The 20,610-nt window shown below is 43.4% G+C and overlaps 1 protein-coding gene across 1 annotated transcript in view; it reads right to left on the bottom strand.

The window, feature by feature from the left end:
• Nucleotides 1-20,610, bottom strand: part of BAZ2B (bromodomain adjacent to zinc finger domain 2B) — a 3,835,724-nt gene that overhangs the window by 1,974,798 nt on the left and 1,840,316 nt on the right. Inside the window, exon 13 of the mRNA XM_044074749.1 lies at nucleotides 4,723-4,786. Within this exon, the coding sequence (XP_043930684.1) occupies nucleotides 4,723-4,786 (64 nt within the window). The remainder of the gene's footprint in view (nucleotides 1-4,722; nucleotides 4,787-20,610) is intronic.

Genomic DNA, 20,610 nt, shown 5'->3' with positions numbered 1-20,610 from the left:
AAGCTGCATAACACACACTGTAACACCAACTCTTAGCTCAGATATCCTACTAAATTTCACACTCCACACAAGACATACAAGCTGAAGCCAAAGCACATCTTCAGCCCTCTGAACATCACCTGCTAACCCACTACTACATTTTTCACCTCAGTCGAAAAGTCACTCTTCCCACCTCACATCCTCTGTCAAGACAACATCTTCTCATCTTGCCTGCTTGTTGCATTCCCGTTCTCCCATCATCCTATTTCTTCCCCACCCACATCAATGGCATAATCTCTACACGTCTCAGACTCACAAGCCCACATTCACACCAAAGTCAGGGTCTTTGTTATGTGCACTTCTTAACACTAAAAGCATTAGAAACAAGAGTAACAGCATAAGCCCTTTTTTGAGCTCCCACATCCCTCATTTCCTTGCCATAACTGAGTCTTGGCTGGATAATAGTTATTGCCATACACATTTCTTCCCTGGGAATTCTTATTAATTTGATGCCTGGCCAAGCACCAGACCTGGTGGTGGTGTTAAGCTACTGCATAAATTCTCTATTAACATCTCAGTTATTTTCCAAGCCAATACAGCCACTGACTCTGACCCCAACTGGTTACTAACAAACCTTCCAATCAAGCCATCACAGAACCTATACCTGGCAATTGCCCGTCACCTCCTGCTTCTCTCCACAAACTTAAAAAAATACTCCTGCCCATAATTCCTCTCACCAAAACAAATAAATGCATCATTATACTGGGTAACTTTAACCTAATCCTTCTGGGTCCAATAACGCATGATTTAAATGAATTTCCTGCAGACCTCAGCCTACTCCAACTACTAGACATCCCCATTAGACACAATTCCACATCTAATCAGCACTTACTTCTTGTCCTAATTATTACAACTCATCCAGACAACATCTCCTCTATCCCTGTTCATTCGCCCACTTTTAGTGATTACTGCCCCATCACATTCTTCCTACAAAACAACATAAAATCCCCATTCTAAACTTAAAACTAGCTACCACTGAATGGACCTTGTACTCTCCCTTTCTGATGCTAACACTGCTGCCAGTAAACTAACAGACTGTTACTCTCACTTCAGGATACCCACTTCCCAGTGATCTGAAGGCCACTGAAATACTCTAAAACTGAATGGCTCACTAAAGAGCTTAAATCCCTAATGAAAGAATGTGATGAAGCCTGGGAAATGTGGAAACATGACCTCACTCCCAAAAACCTTGACCATTACAAATCTCTGAGGAATGTGACCTAACATGCCACCCATAGACTCAGAGGTCACACACCTATAAACTAAACAAACCGCCTTTCTTCACTCCCCTAAAAATTTCTGACAAGAAGCAAGCAAGCTAACAGGAAGATCCTCCCTAAATGAAAATCAATTCAAGGAACACACCATTGGGTAATCTTACACTTTCTGACTTCTAGAGAATTCTCAAGCCTTCCAACATCAGCGCCTACCCGCAATGCAGCAGCACAAAAAAGATAGCTCCACCCCACCACTCTAATTTCATTCTACCTTTTTACTTCAAGATGTACCTCTAAACAAATTTTAATCCTACCTGAACAGATTTGTATGGACTCATCATCTGGACCTAACAATATCTGACCTTAGTTCTTGTACCTCTACTGAAATTTCATCTCTATCCCTCTTAAGCACATTAACAACCTTTGCTACAAATACTATGACAAATATTTAGAGATCTTTTACAAAACCAATACCAAAAGAAACAAAGCCATTTTCTTGCAGTCACTTCCACCTCATGACCATCCTACTCATCCTTGGTTAAATTCCTGAAAAAATGATATGCAACCAACTTGCCTATAAAAATACTCCTGGCTCTCCATCAAACAGCATGACTTTTGGCTGATAGGACCACAATGAATGCTCTACGGACCCTGATATATAGCATCTTAACTTATACTGATAAAGGAATCTTACTGGAGCTTTGGTCATTGATTTAACCCATGCCTTTGATATGGTCTACTAACCAATTCTATTGCTTCATCTGCAAAACATTTGGGTCAGTCCTGATACCACTCATAGATCAAAGACTTTCTGTCCAACCACTCCTTCCAAGTAAGAATAGGACTTAGTCTCTCCACCAGTTCTTTCATTCACTCTGGAGTCCCACAGGGCTCCATCCACTTCTATTCTCAGTCTTCATCAACAAATTCCCACTAGACCTGCCCCATTTACCACTATCTCTTTATGCAGATGATATGTTCATCTATATATCTGATCCCTCACATCATACAACTGAAACTCAACTTCAAAAGGCCCTTCTTGAGCTACAGCATTGGTTGAACTCTAATAAACTATTGTTTGATGTAAAAAAAAAAAAAAGTCCATGTTATCTGGCACACACGCACAAAACAAAATATCCAAATCCCTGCAGTCCTTTAATATACTTGACTGTGATAAGACTCTATTGAAACCAGCACCTCCTTTAGATATTTAGGGACCTAGCTAGATCAGTCCTAAAACTTCCATGAGCACACAGGAAAAGGTGAAAACCAAGATAAACAGTCTACTCTTCTTGACCAACAAAATATCTCACCTGCTCTCAGATCCTACAAGGGCTGTTATAGGAAAAGGTATCCTCCTTGTCTGACTTGACCTTTTCAAACTTTTTTTAAAAATACTGCCACTGTTCAAACCCACTCCAACAGAATTTGCTGATTCATAGCTAACTACCATGTGATGAACAACACTGCCTTACTCTTTCAAAAGCTTAAGTGGCTTCCATTACAAGCCAAATCAAATCATCTACATGGTATCTTTGTCTTCAAAATCCTCAGATATGACACCCCCTCCCCTCTTTCTTTAAAACTTTTAACTGCCACTCAAACCTATAACTTAAAAAGCCATGCCAAATTTGGTCCCTCCCTTTAAACATCTTCTCTTAAATTGCACTCTACTTGTCAATTCTTGTCTGTACTGGCCCCAAAACTATGCAAACTGCCCATCTAAGGACATATCACAAAACGATATCTCCAACTGCATAGTACCTTAACCTCCTACATAGCCACTTGATTTACTCACACATCCTAAACTGTGACTCAGCTTACCAAACCCATTATTGCTCTAAACCCACAACACATAATGTAATCCCCATTTTCACCTTTCAGGTTTCTATTGGACTTCCTAACCTGGCTACAACTACTCTTATCTTTAGCACACCTACTTCTCCTGCTTTAGTTCTAGTCTTCTTTTTTTATTCCAATTATGCAACTATACATATATGTAGTTGGTTAGATCTTCTACGTATATAACTGTCAGATAGTCTATGCTTATTCATAAATTAAAACCATTTATATACTGCACATTGTTTTGTTACATTATAATGTAACCCGGACTGAGCCAGTAGTCGGTCATTCTTTGATCGGTGTTCTACCCCAGTAAACAATTAAATAAATAAATAAATAAAATGCACCTGTTCATAGTGGATGCCAGCACTGCATTGACTGGACCACCTCCCTCTCTATAGATGGATAAGGCAGCAATGATTGCTCAATTCCACCCCCTCTTGTTGGCTCCTCTAGTATGCAGGCTACAGACAAAGTTTTAGTAAATGGTACCTACTCCATCACATAACCAATGGGGGGGGGGCTAAGTTTGCATAAAGGAATGCTTAAATATCAAGTGTTTCATAAAAAATAAACAGACTTTCAACTGATAAAAAAAATGTTTTACTACATGAATGCAATATGTGTATGTTAAAGTCATTGTCATGACTCTCATCTGTCCCTGACTTCACCTGATATTCTCAGTACATTCCTTGCAAAGTTTATTTTTTCTGGCAAATCAGTGAGGACTACAGTCACTACAGAATGACAGACAGTGGGGCTTCGGACTTCATATCCTTCAGAAAAGGCATACCAATGCAAAACATGACATTTTCGCAATTTTCTAAGTTTATAAGAGCAGCATTTAAAATCTGTCCCAGATTTTTTGGGCTTTGTTCATGACAATTGAGCTAAGAGGTATGGGTCATTTCTAACACACAAACATTTAAAAAACAATCTAATGAAGAATGTAAAAGGATAGACTGTGATATTCAAAGCTTGAAGACCTATGTAAAACCCCAAGTGCTGCTTTCTGTTATTTGCTTTTAAACTAATGACGCTACCAACTAATGTCAAAGTACAGTAAATACAAAAAGAGATTCAGGTACTACCTAGAAGACTAAGCCATTGAAATACACTTCTAAGGGATAAACTCATGCTTAATGAACTAGTGAAATGAGAGAACAAACAGAAAAAACACTGGATGAACTGATTAATTTACAACATTAAATGCTACAGTTTATTGGGCAGTAATTACTTCAATGTATCTGAAAATGCATATATTAAAAGAAAAACGGACACAACTTATCAAACCAGAATTCACTGAATCTCATTTCAATGGCAATTGTCAAATAACAGTAATGTTTCATGCAAAACATGCTGAAGAACATAATATTCTTCTCCAAACACTACCATGAAAGTTATAATACCATTATGCAACATAACTTAATATACCCGAAAGAAATTAGTAATCAAGAAATTTAAGACATATCTCCAAAAAATAAACTTTGCATTTTTAGCAATGTTATACAAAACAGGACTTCAACTGTACACTGATTTATTATACTTTTACCTCTTACAGTTATAATTATAACACTGTTAACAAGTATATGATCAATAAAAAAGAACATTTGCAGTTGCATACCCATACTCCAAAGGAATGCGCAACTCTCTTTCATCTGTAATTCTTCTTCTCCTTTTTGCTGAGCCTTAAAAAGAAAACAAAGTTGAATACATGGAATAAATTAATTTCAGTAAATTTAAAATAATCAAAAGATTTCATACAGCATACGAAAGACACTTGGTTTAGCAAAATTAACAAAAAGAAAATACTGCGTTGCCTCCCTGACCTGAAAAAATAATGTCACCTTGTGAGTATTGGACTCGTAATCCTGATTTCAAATAATTCTTGCCTGGCTCTAAAGTGGCCAGGGATAGACACCCAAGTGCGACTCTGATATCTGGAGTTTGATCAGCAACCCTGACTGCTAGGATGGAAGGTGGAAGATTGAAAGGGCATGGCCTGCTCACCTTTCCTAGGAAGTGAGGAGGGTTGCCTGCACTAGGGGGGATAGGTGTAATTTCCCTGGTGGAGATCAGGGAATCCACCTGTCATACTTTGGGGGAGGGGGGTGGTGGCAGGGCTACATCAACACTGAGGGGATGAGGTTTGCCATTGGCCCAATGCATGTCTCCCCTCCACAGCTTTGTGCTATGTGCAAGTGAGGAAGCAGCTGAATAAAGAAAAAAATCACAGCCCACCCCTGATGGCTGTCTGAATGATAGACTCCCAACCTGATGATGGGAAAAGTACAGTTGTGTACACGTACCATAAATGTAGATGTTCGAGTGTATTCAATGTTGCAGTCATCACATTTGGGTTATCTGCTTGCAGTAGCCCTCAGTCGGCCTGATTATCAAAGTCTTGGGTCCTGCGTCAGTTGCTGTCTCATCTTCAGTGATGTCAGGTAGTCAGGGGTATAAAGCATGCAGCCGACGCCATTACATCAGTTTATCTTGCCCCAGAAGTCAGGTGCCCCCCTTAATGGGAAGCAATTAAATATATATATATATACAACGTTATACCTCCAACAAAAAAGCAAATACACCAAAAACTTTTAAGTATAGTAAAGGAGAATAGAGGTATAGCCAAAAGAAGTCAGGGGACTGGAGGGAGAGTAACCAGGACTGCAACAGTGAATACACTCAAACATCTACATTTATGGTAAGTGTACACAACTGTACTATGTTCTTCGTGTTTCACTGTTGCAGTCATCACATTTGGGTAGATTCCCAAAGCTAAGGATGGGAGGAGGAATTTAGATAGCATTAAGGCCAGCTATACGGCCCTGCAAGATTGCAGTGGCAAAGCCAGCTCTGGATTTAGAGAAAATGGTAATGCTTGGTGAAAGTATGTACAGAACTCCAGGTAGCAGCTTCTAGGATTCTTTGGTAGGGACACCACTGAGAAAGGTTGCAGAGGTAGAAGCAGCCCTGGTTGAATGGGGTCTAATCTCCTGTGGGATAGGTTTTCCATGGTGCTTATAGCAGAGATGAATGCAATGGCCTATCCATTTAGAAATGGTTTGCTTTGAAATAGACTTCCCCTCTGCCCCTGCAGCAAATGCCACCAGCAGTTGTTCAGATTTCCTTTGAGGTTTAGTCCTGTCCAAGTAAAATCTAAGTTGTCTGTGCACATCTAAGGAGTGCAGTATCCATTCCCCTTTGTTCTGTGGATTAGAAAAGAAGGTTGGCAAATGAATGGATGGATTAAGAGCCACACTGGATACCATCTTGGGCATGAAAGAGGGATTGGTCCTGAGGGACACCCTGTCCGCATGAAAGATGATGAAAGGCTCCACTGCCATAAGGACCTGTAATTCAGATACCCTTCTTGCTGAAGTGATTGCTAAAAGGAAAGCTGTTTTCCAAGAAAGGAATTTTAACTCTGCAGTTGCAACTGGCTCAAGAGGAGGAAGAGTGAGTTTTTCCAATAAAAAATTAAGGTCCCAGGCTGGATTTGTGGCTCTCCTGGGTGGTCTTAAGTTACTGGCCCCTCTGAGAAACTGCTTGAGCAGTGGGTGAGAAAAGAGGGGTGGTTCTGTGTTGTAATGAGCTGAAATGGCGGAGGCGTGAATTTTGATGGAGGAAAAGGAAAAGGCCCTTGTGAAGCATCTCAGTTAAGTATTGTAAAATCTGAGGTAAACTGAGCGCTGCTGTGGCCATTCCTTGAGTTTGGTTCCAGGCACAGAATCTTTTCCATTTTTCAGCGTAAGATTTTCTAGTACTAGGCCTCCTTGCCTCTAAAATGACATCCAACACTTGTTTACCGAGGGATGGTAATGGTGAGATTAGGTAATTAGCCAGGCTGCCAGGTTCAGGGTTTGAAGCTGGGGGTGCAGAATCTGGCTCTCCTGCTGAGACAGCAGGGTAGGGGTCTGAGGTAGGTGCCATGGGGCCAACTGTGACACACTGTGCAGGGGCTACCAGTGTTGGCGAGGCCAGTCTGGTGCAATCAGTATCATCCTTGGTTTGTCCTGTTTGATCTTTAGTAGTACTTTGGAGAGGACAGGCAGAGGAGGAAAGGCATAAACTGATAAGATTTTTCCAGCTAAAGGACAGAGCATCCACTTTCCAAGCTTGTTTGTGGGGAGTCCTTGTGCAGAATTTGTCCAGTTGGTAGTTCTGGGGGGAGGCAAACAGATCTATATCTGGGAACCCCCATTTGGTGATCAACATGTTGAATGCTCCTTAGATCCAAGGGAGAGACATCCGCGGGTTCAATACTTTCAGAATCTCGCGACATACCAGACTCCGAATGGGTCTCGGTAGAGGCCTGCGACTCAAAAGTAGCGGGTATCAGGGGCTGCAAAAGTGCCTCACTGAGTACCGGCGAACTGGCAACTGGCTTAGGAGAAGCTTCGTCGTCGGTTTTGGACCTCGACGGTCACTGTCTTTTTCCTTGCGTTTTTTGTGAACTCCGGTAGTCGGATTGCTAACCAACGACATTTCAGGGTAGTTAGATCTTGAAACAAAATATTTAGAAGCAAAAATATACAGAAGCTTAATAGTGCATTGGTTAAATTTAGCACAAAACAGACAGCAAGGCACGTTATGATCAGGGCCTAGGTAAGGAATACAGTACAAATGAAAATCATTATGAGGTATTTGCTTTCCACAAGTAATGCAATTATTAACTTTTACTGACATCGGTAAGGAGCAAGAAAAAGTTTCCCCAACGGGGTACTTAGCTTTAGTTTGAAGACTTCGGTTCTGAAACTCGAAAATGAAAATTTCAGGAGTCGGCCGACGGGCACTTGCGAATTTCTGCTTCGGGCACCGAGCGGCAAGAAAGACTGATTAAAATGGCATCGGCTGCATGTTTTATACCCCTGACGACCTAACATCATGGAAGAGGAGACAACAACCGACGCAGGACCCAAGACTTTGTTATTCAGGCTGACTGAGGGCAACCTGCCAGCAGATTACCCAAATGTAATGACTGCAATAGTGAAACACGAAGAACATCATTTGGTTCCAATATCCACTTTTGTGGGTCAATGAGATTTCTGCTTAGTTAGTCTGCCAGTGTATTTAGTTTTCCTGGCAGGAACTGAGCTTGTAGATGCACTTGGTATTTCAAGGCTGTGTTCCACAGAGCCATGGTTAGTCGGCAGATGGGGGTAAGAATGGGTACCCCCCCCGCTTGTTTATGTACCACATAACAGTGGTGTTGTCCATCTTTACCATTAATTGTCCTGGAAGAATGTGGTCCTTGAAGGCTGTCAGAGCATTCTGTATAGCTAACACTTCTTTTTGATTGATATGCAGGTGCATTTGACTTGGGTTTCACTTGCCCTGAATGCACTTCCCTGCCAGGTGAGCATCCATGCATAGTCTGATGCGTCTGTTGTTAGGGTTTGGGTGGCAGGGGTAGAGTGAATGGAAGTCCCTTGTTTTGGTGGCAGGCCACTGCTCACCAAAGGAATTCTAACCGTAGGCAAGGTATGATAAGAATCATTGCTTCTAGATCCTAAGAATGTTGACACCATAGACTTTTTAGATACCATTGTAGTTTCCTCATATGCAGTCTTGCATATGGAATTAGTATAATGCACAAGGCCATGAACCCCAACAAGGCTTGCAGTATTTGCCTTGCAGATAGCAGGATTTTTGTGGCCACTAGTTTGAAGTAAGTTGTCGAATTAATTTGTTTCTCTGGTGTGAGGAAAGCTATCTGGGAAGTTGTGTTCAAGCTTGCTCCTAAGAATATAATTTGATGACAGCGTACCAGAAGTGATTTCTTTTTGTTTATGGTGTACCCCAGACAAGTTAACACCTTTTGTACAAATGCCAGATGATTCAGAAGTATGTACTGGCTTTCTGCCTGAATTAGATAATCGTCCAGGTATGGCTGTATTTGAATATTTCTTTGCCTGCAAAATGCAATGACTGGAGCTAGGCACTTTGTTAATACCCTGGGCGCAGTAGATAAGCCAAAGGGCAGTGTAGAGAACTGATAGTGTATGCAGCCTGCTTTGAAGCGTATGTATTTTCTGCAAGATTCACTGACTGGGACTGTGCAGGTAGGCTTCCTTTAAATCCAGTGTTTCCAACCAGGCATCTTTGCCTCTCATGGGATGCAACTGGTGAAGAGTTAGCATCCTTGAATTTTGGAATCACCAAAAAGGTGCTTAGGATAGACAGGTCCAGGATAGGACGCCATGAGTTGTCTTTTCTGGGTACCTGGAAAAGTCTTGAGTAGAAACCTTGTCCATTTTCCTCTTCTGGTACAGTCTGAATAGCCTTTACTCTTAAGAGAGAGAGTACTTGCTTTTGAGTCTCTGCCCACTGATTTGGGAGTAGATCTGGCCAACTGTTTGGGGTTGGTAACATGTGGAAGTGAAATCTGTATCCTTGGAAAACTATGTTTAAAACCCATTTGTCCTGGGTAATGAGTTCCCAGTTTTTTTGCTTGCAGAGCAATCTTTCCCCCTAAAGGAGCACTCAGTTGAGAAGTGCTTGGAAGTTTTAAAGTTAAGTCATTGAGACAGCTTACCATAGGGGGGAGTCTTACTTTTCCCTGATTTGGAAGTGGGAGCCCCTAACTGCTTAGTCCTGTGCGTACCCTGGGACTGAAGCCTGGGTGTTCTGCTGGTTTTGGGTTTGAACTGAGAAGGCCTGGAAGAGGCAGGAAAGGACCAATTTTTTGAGGGTCAATGCCTACTAAATCTAGGAGGCTGCACTTGTAAGAAATCTTTAACAGTTTGCATAGATTTAGCTTTTTCCACCATCCTTTTAAGAACAACATCTGCTTTGTTGCCAAACAGGTGGTCCTGATTTAAGGGAGCATCCAGAAATTTAGTTTTAACATGATCTGGCAAAGATTGCTCCTTAAGCCAAGCATGCCTTCTAAGTACAGACCCAGTGACAGCAGCCCTGCAAGATGCCTCTAGTGAATCAAAACCACATTGCAAAGTATGTTTTCCAACCTGTTCAGCAGAATGCATTAAATCCTGTAAATCCTTATTTTCAGCACAATCAGGAATCAACATCATTTTCTGTTTAAGCAATCCAATAATATGCTGCTGATACTTTAACATAGGAAACTGGCAATTTAAGGCCCTGATGGACAAGGTTGTAGAGGTGTATACCTTCTTACCCCATCTATATAGGGCCCTGGAATCTCTATCAGATGGGGTAGGATTTTTGGCAGTAGTAGCCTTAATGCCCTTGGGTCCCTGTGAAATGGTCTCAGCATCCGCAGTAGGATTTTTAAAAAGGAACTTGTGAGAATCGGGAACCCTGTAATATCTATCAGGTTTTCTGGGAGCAGGAGGTCAAGAGTCCGCAGCCAAGCTAGATTCCGAAAAGGCATCGTCAACAATGTCCAGCACAGGAAGAATAGCTAAAGGCCTGTGTTGGGACAGGAGTAAGAAATCTCTAAGACTCTTTTTAGAATCAGAGTAATCCTCCCCAAGTGTATGCAAGGTTTCATCAAAAGAAAAATCCTCTGGGGGATAAGCAGAGGGAAAGTACAGTTTTGTACCTACCATAAATGTAGATGTTTGAGTGCTAATACAGCTGCAGTCATAACAGATGGGTTCTCCTGCCATCAGGTGGGTCCTCGGTCGGCCAAATTCCAAAGTCTAGGTCCAGCGTCGGTTGTCGTCACTTCTTCCCTGACGTCAGTGCGACAGGGGTATAAAAGAACCAGCCGACACCATTTTCTTCAGTTTTTCTTGCCCCAAATGTCAGGTGCCCCCAGAAGGAAGGCAAAACATAAATTTATGTAGTAAAGCAAATGCAATATAATCAAAAAACAGTAGGTGCAAGCAAATACACCATAAAAGAATACCCCAATGAGGTTGTATGAGGAGGTGTTAGCCATAAGGCCTGTCCCAAGAGGCGAAGGAGGGAGGGAAACCTGGAATGCAGCTGTATTAGCACTCGAACATCTACATTTATGGTAGGTACAAAACTGTACTATGTTCATCGTGCATACAGCTGCAGTCATAACAGATGGGTAGAATCCCAAAACTAATAAAGGGGTGGTAGGCACTAAGTGGAACTAGGTGGAGCCAGGATGCCCTGCAAGACTGCAGTGGCAAAGCCCGCTCTAGTTTTGGAGTATAATGGTAGGTGATAGTGCTTGGAGAAAGTATGTACAGAACTTCAAGTGGCTGCTTCCAAAATATCTTTGGTAGGAACCCCCCTGAGGAAAGCTGCAGAGGTAGCTGTGGCCCTTGTGGAGTGAGATCTGATGCCTGTAGGTACAGTTTTACCATGAAAAGAGTAACAAAAACGTATGCAGTGGGCAATCCATTTTGAGATTGTCTGTTTGGAAATAGGCTTCCCCTGAGCACCTGTAGCATAGGACACAAAGAGTTGCTCTGATTTTCTGAAAGGCTTTGTTCTGTCCAAATAATAACGGAGCTGCCTGTGAAAGTCCAAGGAATGTAGCCTCTCCCCTTTGTTTTGTGGATTAGGGTAAAACGTAGGTAAGTGGATAGCCTGATTCAAGGCTACCCTGGATATTACCTTTGGCATAAATGAAGGATTGGTTCGTAAGGAAACTGTCCTGATGGAAAATGATGAAAGGCTGCACAGCCATGAGGGCTTGTAGTTCTGAAACCCTGCGTGCTGAGGTGATAGCTAGAAGGAAGGCTGTTTTCCATGACAAATATTGCAGATCTGTTGATGCAGCTGGCTCAAAAGGAGGCAGGGTTAGTTTTTCTAGAATGAAATTGAGGTCCCAAGCCAGTACTGGTTGCTTCCTTGGGGGTTTTATATTCTTAGCCCCTCTGAGGAACTGTCTTAAGAGAGGGTGAGAGAATAAAGGAGGATCAGTGTTGTACTCTGCAGAAATGGCTGAGGCATGGATTTTGATGGAGGAGAATGAAAGTCCACTGCTTAGCAGCTCGGCTAGGTACTGTAGAATTTGTGGTAAATTCAGTATTTCAGGATTCTGACCCTTTTTCTGATTCCAGACACAAAACCGTTTCCATTTTGCGGAGTAGGCTTTTCTAGTAGAAGGCCTTCTGGCCTCCAAAATGACATCCTGCACCTCCTTGGAGAGTAGGGTCTGTTGTGAATTTAAGGAATCCTCCATGCGGCTAGATTGAGTGTTTTCAGCTGACTGTGAAGAGTTTTGAAGTTGTGTTGAGTCAGTAGAAGAGGCATTAGAGGCAGGATCCATGGTGGGGAATGCGTCAGGCTCCTCAGGAGTGGGTACCAGTGTTGTCTTGGCCAGTCTGGAGCAATGAGAATCATCTTTGGTCTGTCCGCTCTGGCTTTTAATAGAACTTTGGCCAGCAGTGGAAGAGGTGGAAAGGCATAAACCGTCATTGTTGTCCAACTGAAAGAGAGTGCGTCCACTTTCCAGGCCTGTGGGTGAAAGGTCCTTGAGCAGAATTTTGTCAATTGGTAATTTCTGTGGGTGGCAAAGAGATCTATGTCTGGCCTTCCCCATGCTTGAATTATCATTGTAAAAACTTGAGGATGCAACTTCCATTCGTGTGGATCTGTCATATTTCTGCTCAGGTTGTCTGCCAGAGTGTTTTCTTTCCCTGGCAGGAATTGTACTTGAAGTTGGATTTGCAGTTCCAGAGCCATGTTCCAAAGAGACATGGCTAGTCTGCACAGGGGATATGAATGAGTTCCTCCCTGTTTGTTTATGTACCACATCACTGTGGTGTTGTCTGTTCTTATCAATAGCTGTCCTGGATGCAGTAGGTCTTTGAAAGCCATAATAGCATTTATTACTGCTAGCATTTCCTTTTGATTGATATGTAGGTGCTTTTCTTTTTGTGACCATTTGCCCTGAATGCACCGATCTGTCATGTGCACCCCCCAGGCGTAGTCCGAGGAGTCTGTTGTGATGACTTGATTTGCTTGAGGCTTGCAGAATGGGAGACCTATGTTTCTCTGGCATGCTTGAGCCCACCACAGAAATTCCTTTTGAAGACATGGAATCAGTGGTACGATTGTTTCCAAACTGTGGCTGTGTTGAGACGGTAAGTTTTTTAGGTACCATTGAAGTTTCCTCATATGCAGCTTTGCACATGGGATTAGCAGGATGCAAGATGCCATGAATCCCAGAGCCCGTAGGATTTTCCTTGCAGTCAGCCTGGTGAAGGTTGCCAGTTTTCTGAAGTATTGAGTTAATTGCCCTTGTTTCTCTTGCGTGAGGTAGGCCATCTGGGTGTTTGTATACAAGCTGGCACCCAGGAAAATTATTGTTTGAGGGGGTATTAGTCTTGACTTCTTTTTGTTGACTGTGTATCCTAGAGATTTCAACAACATTATTACAAACGCCAGGTGTTTCAGAAGAGTGTGTTTGCTGTCTGCTTGGATCAGGCAGTCGTCCAGATATGGGTATATTTGTATCCCTTGAAGTCTGCAGAAGGCAATTACTGATGCCAGGAATTTCGTGAACACTCTGGGCGCAGTAGATAAGCCAAAGGGCAATGCAGAGAATTGATATTGGGATGAACCTGCAAGAAATCTGAGGTATCTTCTGCAATCTTGTCTGATTGGGACATGCAGGTATGCCTCCTTGAGGTCCAATGTCACCAGCCAAGACTCCTTGCCCAGCATGGGAAGAAGCTGCTGTAATGTGAGCATCTTGAACTTTGGTACGAGTAAATATGTGTTTAGGATGGATAGGTCCAAAATAGGTCTCCAATCTTTGCCCTTCCTTGGTACCAGGAATAGTCTGGAATAAAAACCTTGACCCTGTTCTTGTGCAGGTACCTCTTGAATAGCTTTCATGTCCATGAGATCTGAAATTTGTTTTGTGCCTCTGCCCTTTGATTGTGTGGCAGGTTTGGCATGCCTCTCATTTTTGGAAGGGTGTGAAAGTGGAATCTGTAGCCTCTGTCTATAATGTCCAGGATCCATTTGTCTTTTGTGACAATATGCCAATTTTTCAAAAATAATGCCAGTTTTCTGCCTAAAGGTGCTGCCATTTGAGCCTTGCTTGGCATGCAAAGCGGAAAGTCATTGGGTCTGCTTTCTGAATGGCTGTGAACTATCCTCACCCCCTCTTGGTGTAGGTGTTTGCCATTGTCTGCCTCTAAATGATCCTTGAGATTGCCCTCTACCTCTCGGGCGCCTGTATCTACCTCTTTGAGGTCCGTCCGTGGCTGGAAAGGACCAATTTTTTGAAGGCCAATTTCTACTGAAGCGTGGTGGTTGTACCTGTAGGAAATCTTTCACTGTTTGCATTGATTTTGCCTTTTCCTCCATTTCTTTAATACCTCTTCAGCTTTAACACCAAACAATACATCCTTTTGAAGAGGTGCATCTAGTAATTTAGCTTTGACATGATCTTTTAAGGTTTGCTCTTTGAGCCAAGCATGTCTACGTATGACTGATCCTGTAACAGCAGCTCTACAAGAGGCCTCTAAAGCATCAAAACCACATTGCAAGGCATGTTTACCCACTTGCTCTGCACTATGCAACAAATCCTGCAACTCCTTCAAGTCTGGTTGTTCAGGTTGTGACATTTTGCTTTTCAACTGAGACAACAAAAACTGTTGATACTTTAACATATAGAACCGACAGTTTAATGCCCTCATGGTTAAAGTGGCCGAAGTGTATACCTTTCCCCCCCACCTTTCTAATGCTCTGGAATCTCTCTCTGAAGGTAATGGATTTTTGGTAGTGGAGGCCTTAATTTCCTTGGGACCCTGTGAAATAGTTTCTGGGTCAGCCGTATGGCTTCTGTATAGGAATTGGTGTGAATCAGGAACCCGGTAATACCTGTCAGGCTTGACTGGATCTGGAGGTAAAGAATCTGGGTTAAGGCTGGCCTCTGAATACACATCATCTAGTATGTCTAAGACAGGAGGTATAGCCAGAGGCCTGTGCTGAGGGAGCAAGAGGAAATCCCTGAGCCTTTTCTTGGAGTCTGAGTACTCTTGGCCTTCCCAGTGGAAGTGTTCCCTTAAGGTATGCAAGGTTTCCCCAAAAGAGTAATCCTCAGGGGGGGAGACAGAGGGAATGGACTCCTCTGCATCAGAATCTTCGAAAGGGGAGTACGAATGTTCCTGGTCCTCAGAATGCCCTGAAGTAATGGAGGCCTGGTCCGAGGAAAGGTATTCTTCCTCCACTCTGGGCCTTTTGTCCGGGGGGGGGGGGGTTTGAGAACCCCTGATAAGAGTAATCAAATCCTCAGCCATTTTGAGCATCTGCATTTTAGGCATGGGGCCTTGAGAGGGGCCCTGTGGAGCTTGCCTTTTAGAATGCATGGCTGCTTTAGATTTAGTGTAAGCCTTAATGGAAAAAGAAGAAGGCGGCCTGAAGACACCTTGAGAGGTGGCAGGCCTGTCTGAACTCTGAGTTTCCCCGCCAAGAGTGACTTCGGTATCTGTCATCAGGGTGTGGGCAGAAGAGCTGCGACCTCGGGCACAGAAGATACCGCTAATGAAGTGTCATCGGTAGTCAGGGGCTGCGTAGGTGCCTCGCTGAGAACCGGAGCACATGTAGTCGGCTTTAGCGTGGTGCCGGTAGAAGTCGCGGACCTCGTATGTCGGTCCTTATCTTTACGTCGTTTACTCAAAATAGGAGTCGGAGTATCCAACGACATGTTGTAATTAAACTTTTTGCCAAAATAGTGTTGGGCTTAACTCAACAGCTTAATAGTGCGCCTGTTGAATGTAGCACAAAAGCAGGCCGAGACGCCGTGGTCTGGGCCTAAGCAAGGTATACAGAGGGAATGGAAATCCTTATGCGGTATTTGCTTCCCACATGAAATGCAATTATTAACTTTGTCTGACATCGGTCTGAGGCAAGAAAAGTTTCCCCAATGGGGTACTTAGCTTTCTAGAAGTCTTCGGTTGAAAAATATTCGTAATCTCAGGAGCTGGCCGACCGGCACTTGCGAACTGCTTCTGCTTCGGGCACCGCGCGGCAAGAAAGACTGGAGAAAATGGCGTTGGCTGGTTCTTTTATACCCCTGTCGCACTGACATCAGGAAAGAAGCGACGACAACCGACGCCGGACCTAGACTTTGGAATTCGGCCGACCGAGGACCTGCCTGACGGCAGGAGAACCCATCTGTTATGACTGCAGCTGTATGCATGATGAACATCAGAGTCCTCTGCATCAGAATCCTCAAAGGTAGAGAAGGGTAAATCCTGGCCATCAGAGGAGACAGAAATTTCAGAATCCTGGTCAGAAGTATCATAATCAAATTCAGTCCTAGGTTTCTTAGCGGGGGAAGATTGGCTTCCCCTGACTTAAGTAATAAGGTCTTCAGCCATTCTAATAATTTATTTTTTAGGCATAGAGGTCTGACCAAGCAGTCTGGGCATTGCTTTCCTAAGCATGGTTTGAGTTTTAGGCCTAGAAGAAGAAGATGTCATTGGTTTAATATGCAAGTCAGTAGGCCTGAATACACCCTCAGAAGCTGGTGCCTGCACAGCGGCTCCGAACCCATCCAAGGTAGAGACATCCGCAGGTTCCACATCTGAAGCATCTCGCAGCATACTGGACTCTGAATGGGTCTCAGTAGAGGCCTGCGAATCTGAAGTAGCGGGTACCAGAGGCTGCAAAAGCGCCTCACTGAGTACCGGCGAACGGGCGACTAGCTTAGGAGAAGTGTCGTCGGCAGCTTTGGACCTTAGGCGGCCTGTCACTGTCTTTATCTTTGCATTTTTTCGGAATGTCGGTAGTCAGGTGGCTTACCAAAGACATATCTGGATAACTGAACAGAGTACCAAAATATTTTGAAGCAAAAATGTACCAACGACGAATAGTTTGTGGTTTAAATAAGGCACAAAACTGACAGTGAGGTATGTCGTGGTCAGGGCCTAGGCAGGGAAAACAGTATGAATGAAAATCTTTATGAGGTATTTCCTTTCCACAAGAAATACAATTATTGACTTTTACTGACATCGGTTTAGAGCAAGAAAAAGTTTCTCCAATGGGGTACTTAGCTTTATTTGAAGACTTCAGTTCAGAAACTTGAAAACGAAAATTTCAGGAGTCGGCCAACAGGCACTTGCGAACTGCTTCTGCTTTGGACACCGCGCGGCAAGAAAGACTGGAGAAAATGGCGTTGGCTGGTTCTTTTATACCCCTGTCACACTGACGTCAGGAAAGAAGCGACGACAACCGACGCCGGACCTAGACTTTGGAATTCGGCCGACCGAGGACCTGCCTGACGGCAGGAGAACCCATCTGTTATGACTGCAGCTGTATGCACGATGAACATCAGAGTCCTCTGCATCAGAATCCTCATAGGTAGAGAAGGGTAAATCCTGGTCATCAGAGGAGACAGAAATTTCAGAATCCTGGTCAGAAGTATCATAATCAAATTCAGTCCTAGGTTTCTTAGAGGGGGAAGGTTGGCTTCCCCTGACTTAAGTAATAAGGTCTTCAGCCATTCTAATAATTTATTTTTTAGGCATAGAGGTCTGACCAAGCAGTCTGGGCATTGCTTTCCTAAGCATGGTTTGAGTTTTAGGCCTAGAAGAAGAAGATGTCATTGGTTTAATATGCAAGTCAGTAGGCCTGAATACACCCTCAGAAGCTGGTGCCTGCACAGCGGCTCCGAACCCATCCAAGGTAGAGACATCCGCAGGTTCCACATCTGAAGCATCTCGCAGCATACTGGACTCTGAATGGGTCTCAGTAGAGGCCTGCGAATCTGAAGTAGCAGGTACCAGAGGCTGCAAAAGCGCCTCACTGAGTGCCGGCGAACGGGCGACTAGCTTAGGAGAAGCATCGTCGGCAGCTTTGGACCTTAGGCGGCCTGTCACTGTCTTTATCTTTGCATTTTTTCAGAATGTCAGTAGTCAGGTGGCTTACCGAATACATATCTGGATAACTGAACAGAGTACCAAAATATTTTGAAGCAAAAATGTACCAACAACGAATAGTTTGTGGTTTAAATAAGGCACAAAACTGACAGTGAGGTATGTCGTGGTCAGGGCCTAGGCAGGGAAAACAGTATGAATGAAAATCTTTATGAGGTATTTCCTTTCCACAAGAAATACAATTATTGACTTTTACTGACATCGGTTTAGAGCAAGAAAAAGTTTCTCCAAAAGGGTACTTAGCTTTATTTGAAGACTTCAGTTCAGAAACTCAAAAAAGTACAGTTTTGTACCTACCATAAATGTAGATGTTCGAAGATCCACATTGCTGCAGTCCTTACACTTGGGTAGTCCGCTGTCCTCGGTCGGCCCGAATATCAAAGTATAAGGCTGACGTCGGTCAGGGCGCATTTGACTGACATCAGGACGTCAGGGTACAAATGTGCATGACCGACGTCATATCCTCAGTCTTTTCTTGCCCCAGATGTCAGAAGACCCTAAAAATAAAGGTCAAAACCAAAAGACAGCAAACAACCAACCAACCACCCTTGCACTAACTATACGTACAATATATACAATATACATAATATGTACAACCCAACCCACACAACCACCTCTAACTACAGAGGGGAAGGAGGGATTGACTGCAGCAATGTGGATCTTCAACATCTACATTTATGGTAGGTACAAAACTGTACTATGTTCTTCATCTCACATTGCTGCAGTCCTTACACTTGGGTAGAATCCCAAAGCAGAGGTAAGGGAAGATGGCTAACTACAAGGAAGCAGGAGCTGCCAAAATGCCCTGCAAAACTGCAGTGGCAAAACCAGCCCTGGACTTAGAGTAAAGTGGCAGGTGATAATGCCTAGAGAAAGTATGCACAGAACTCCAAGTAGCTGCCTCCAAAATATCCTTGGTTGCCACTCCCCTCAAAAAAGCTGTTGAAGTGGCAGTAGCTCTAGTGGAATGAGGCCTAATCCCAGCTGGAATCGCCTTGCCATGATGGGAATAACAGAAAGCAATGCAAAACCCAATCCACTTAGAAATAGTTTGTTTTGACACAGGCTTGCCCTGAGAACTCAAAGCAAAAGAAACAAACAACTGCTGAGACTGCCTGAACCCTTTAGTTCTGTCCAAATAATAACGCAACTGCCTGTGAACATCTAAAGTGTGCAAAATCTTTCCCCTTTATTTTGGGATTTGCATAAAAAGTAGGCAAATGAATAGTTTGGTTTAAAGCCACACTAGAAACCACCTTAGGCATAAAGGAAGGATTAGTACGTAATGATACCCTATCCTTATGGAAAATCAAGAAAGGCTCCACCGCCATAAGGGCCTGTAATTCAGAAACCCTTCTTGCAGAGGTAATGGCCAACAAAAAAGCAGTCTTCCATGATAAATATTTCAACTCAGCAGTAGCTGCAGGCTCAAAAGGTTGTAGAGTGAGTTTCTCCAACACAAAATAGAGATCCCAAGCAGGAGCAGGAGCTTTTCGGGGTCTTATATTCTTTGCCCTCTAAGAAATTGCTTGAACAAAGGATGAGAAAACAATGGTGGGTCACAATCATAGTGAGCCAAATTGCTGCAGCATGAACCTTAATAGAAGAGAAAGACAAACCTTTGTCCAGTAACTCAGTAAGATATTGAAGAGCCACACTCAAATTAGGCCCAGAAACATCAAAATCTTTTGCTGCACTCCAAAATAAAATCTCTTCCATTTATACTGCATTACACTTTCCTTGTACTAGGCCTCCTAGCTTCCAAAATAACATTCAAAACTTGCTGAGGAAGTGGAGGCCCACTATGGTTCAAAACAGAATATGCCAGGCTGTTAGGTGCAGAGAGTGAAGCTTGACATTGAGCAAATGGCTGTCCTCCTGTGACAACAGGTGTGGAATCAAGGCAAAGGCCATGGAGGCTTCCGTACTAGACTTCTCAGTAATGGGTACCAGTGCTGTCGAGGCCAATCTGGAGCTATTAAAATCATCCTTGGCTTGTCCTGTCTGACCTTTAGAAGTACCTTTGGGAGGAGAGGCAGAGGTGGAAAGGCATACACATGAAGATTGCTCCAATTGAAAGAAAGAGCATCCACTCTCCAAGCTGTGGGATGAAACCTTTTGTGCAAAACTTTGGCAGCTGATGGTTTAGTGGAGAAGCGAACAGATCTATGTCTGGAGTTCCCCATGACACTGTCAATTTCTGAAATACATGAGGATCCAATTTCCACCGTGGGGATCCATAATTCGCCTGCTCAACACATCTGCTAAGGAGTTCTGTGCCCCTGGCAGAAACCTTGCCTGAAGATTGAGCTGTAAACTGAGAGCAGTCTCCCACAAAATCATTGCTTGCCTGCATAGAGGATAAGAATGCGCTCCCCTTGCTTGTTGATGTACCACATGACAGTTGTGTTGTCTGTTAGAATCAACACCTGTCCTGGAAGAAGGAATTCCTTGAAAGCTATTAATGCAACTGGACTGCTAACATCTCCTTCATGTTGATATGTAGATGTTGTAGTCTGACAGGCCACTTGTTTTGTATCCACTTTCCATTTAGATGAGCTCCCAAGCTTTGTCTGAGGCATCTGTCGTTAAAATCTGACTCGCCTCTGGCCGGGTCACAGAGAGTCCCTTGTTTAGGTGACATTCCTGAGCCCACCACAAAATTCCTTCTGAATGCAAGGTATTATTTGAATGACAGTGTCCAGATC

This window comes from Protopterus annectens, chromosome 6.part0, assembly GCF_019279795.1.
Source record: "Protopterus annectens isolate FY-2018-M chromosome 6.part0, PAN1.0, whole genome shotgun sequence".
In the NCBI taxonomy this organism is placed as follows: domain Eukaryota; kingdom Metazoa; phylum Chordata; order Ceratodontiformes; family Protopteridae; genus Protopterus; species Protopterus annectens.
Note: the sequence above shows the minus strand (reverse complement) of the source record. Positions and strands in the feature narration are given on the sequence as shown.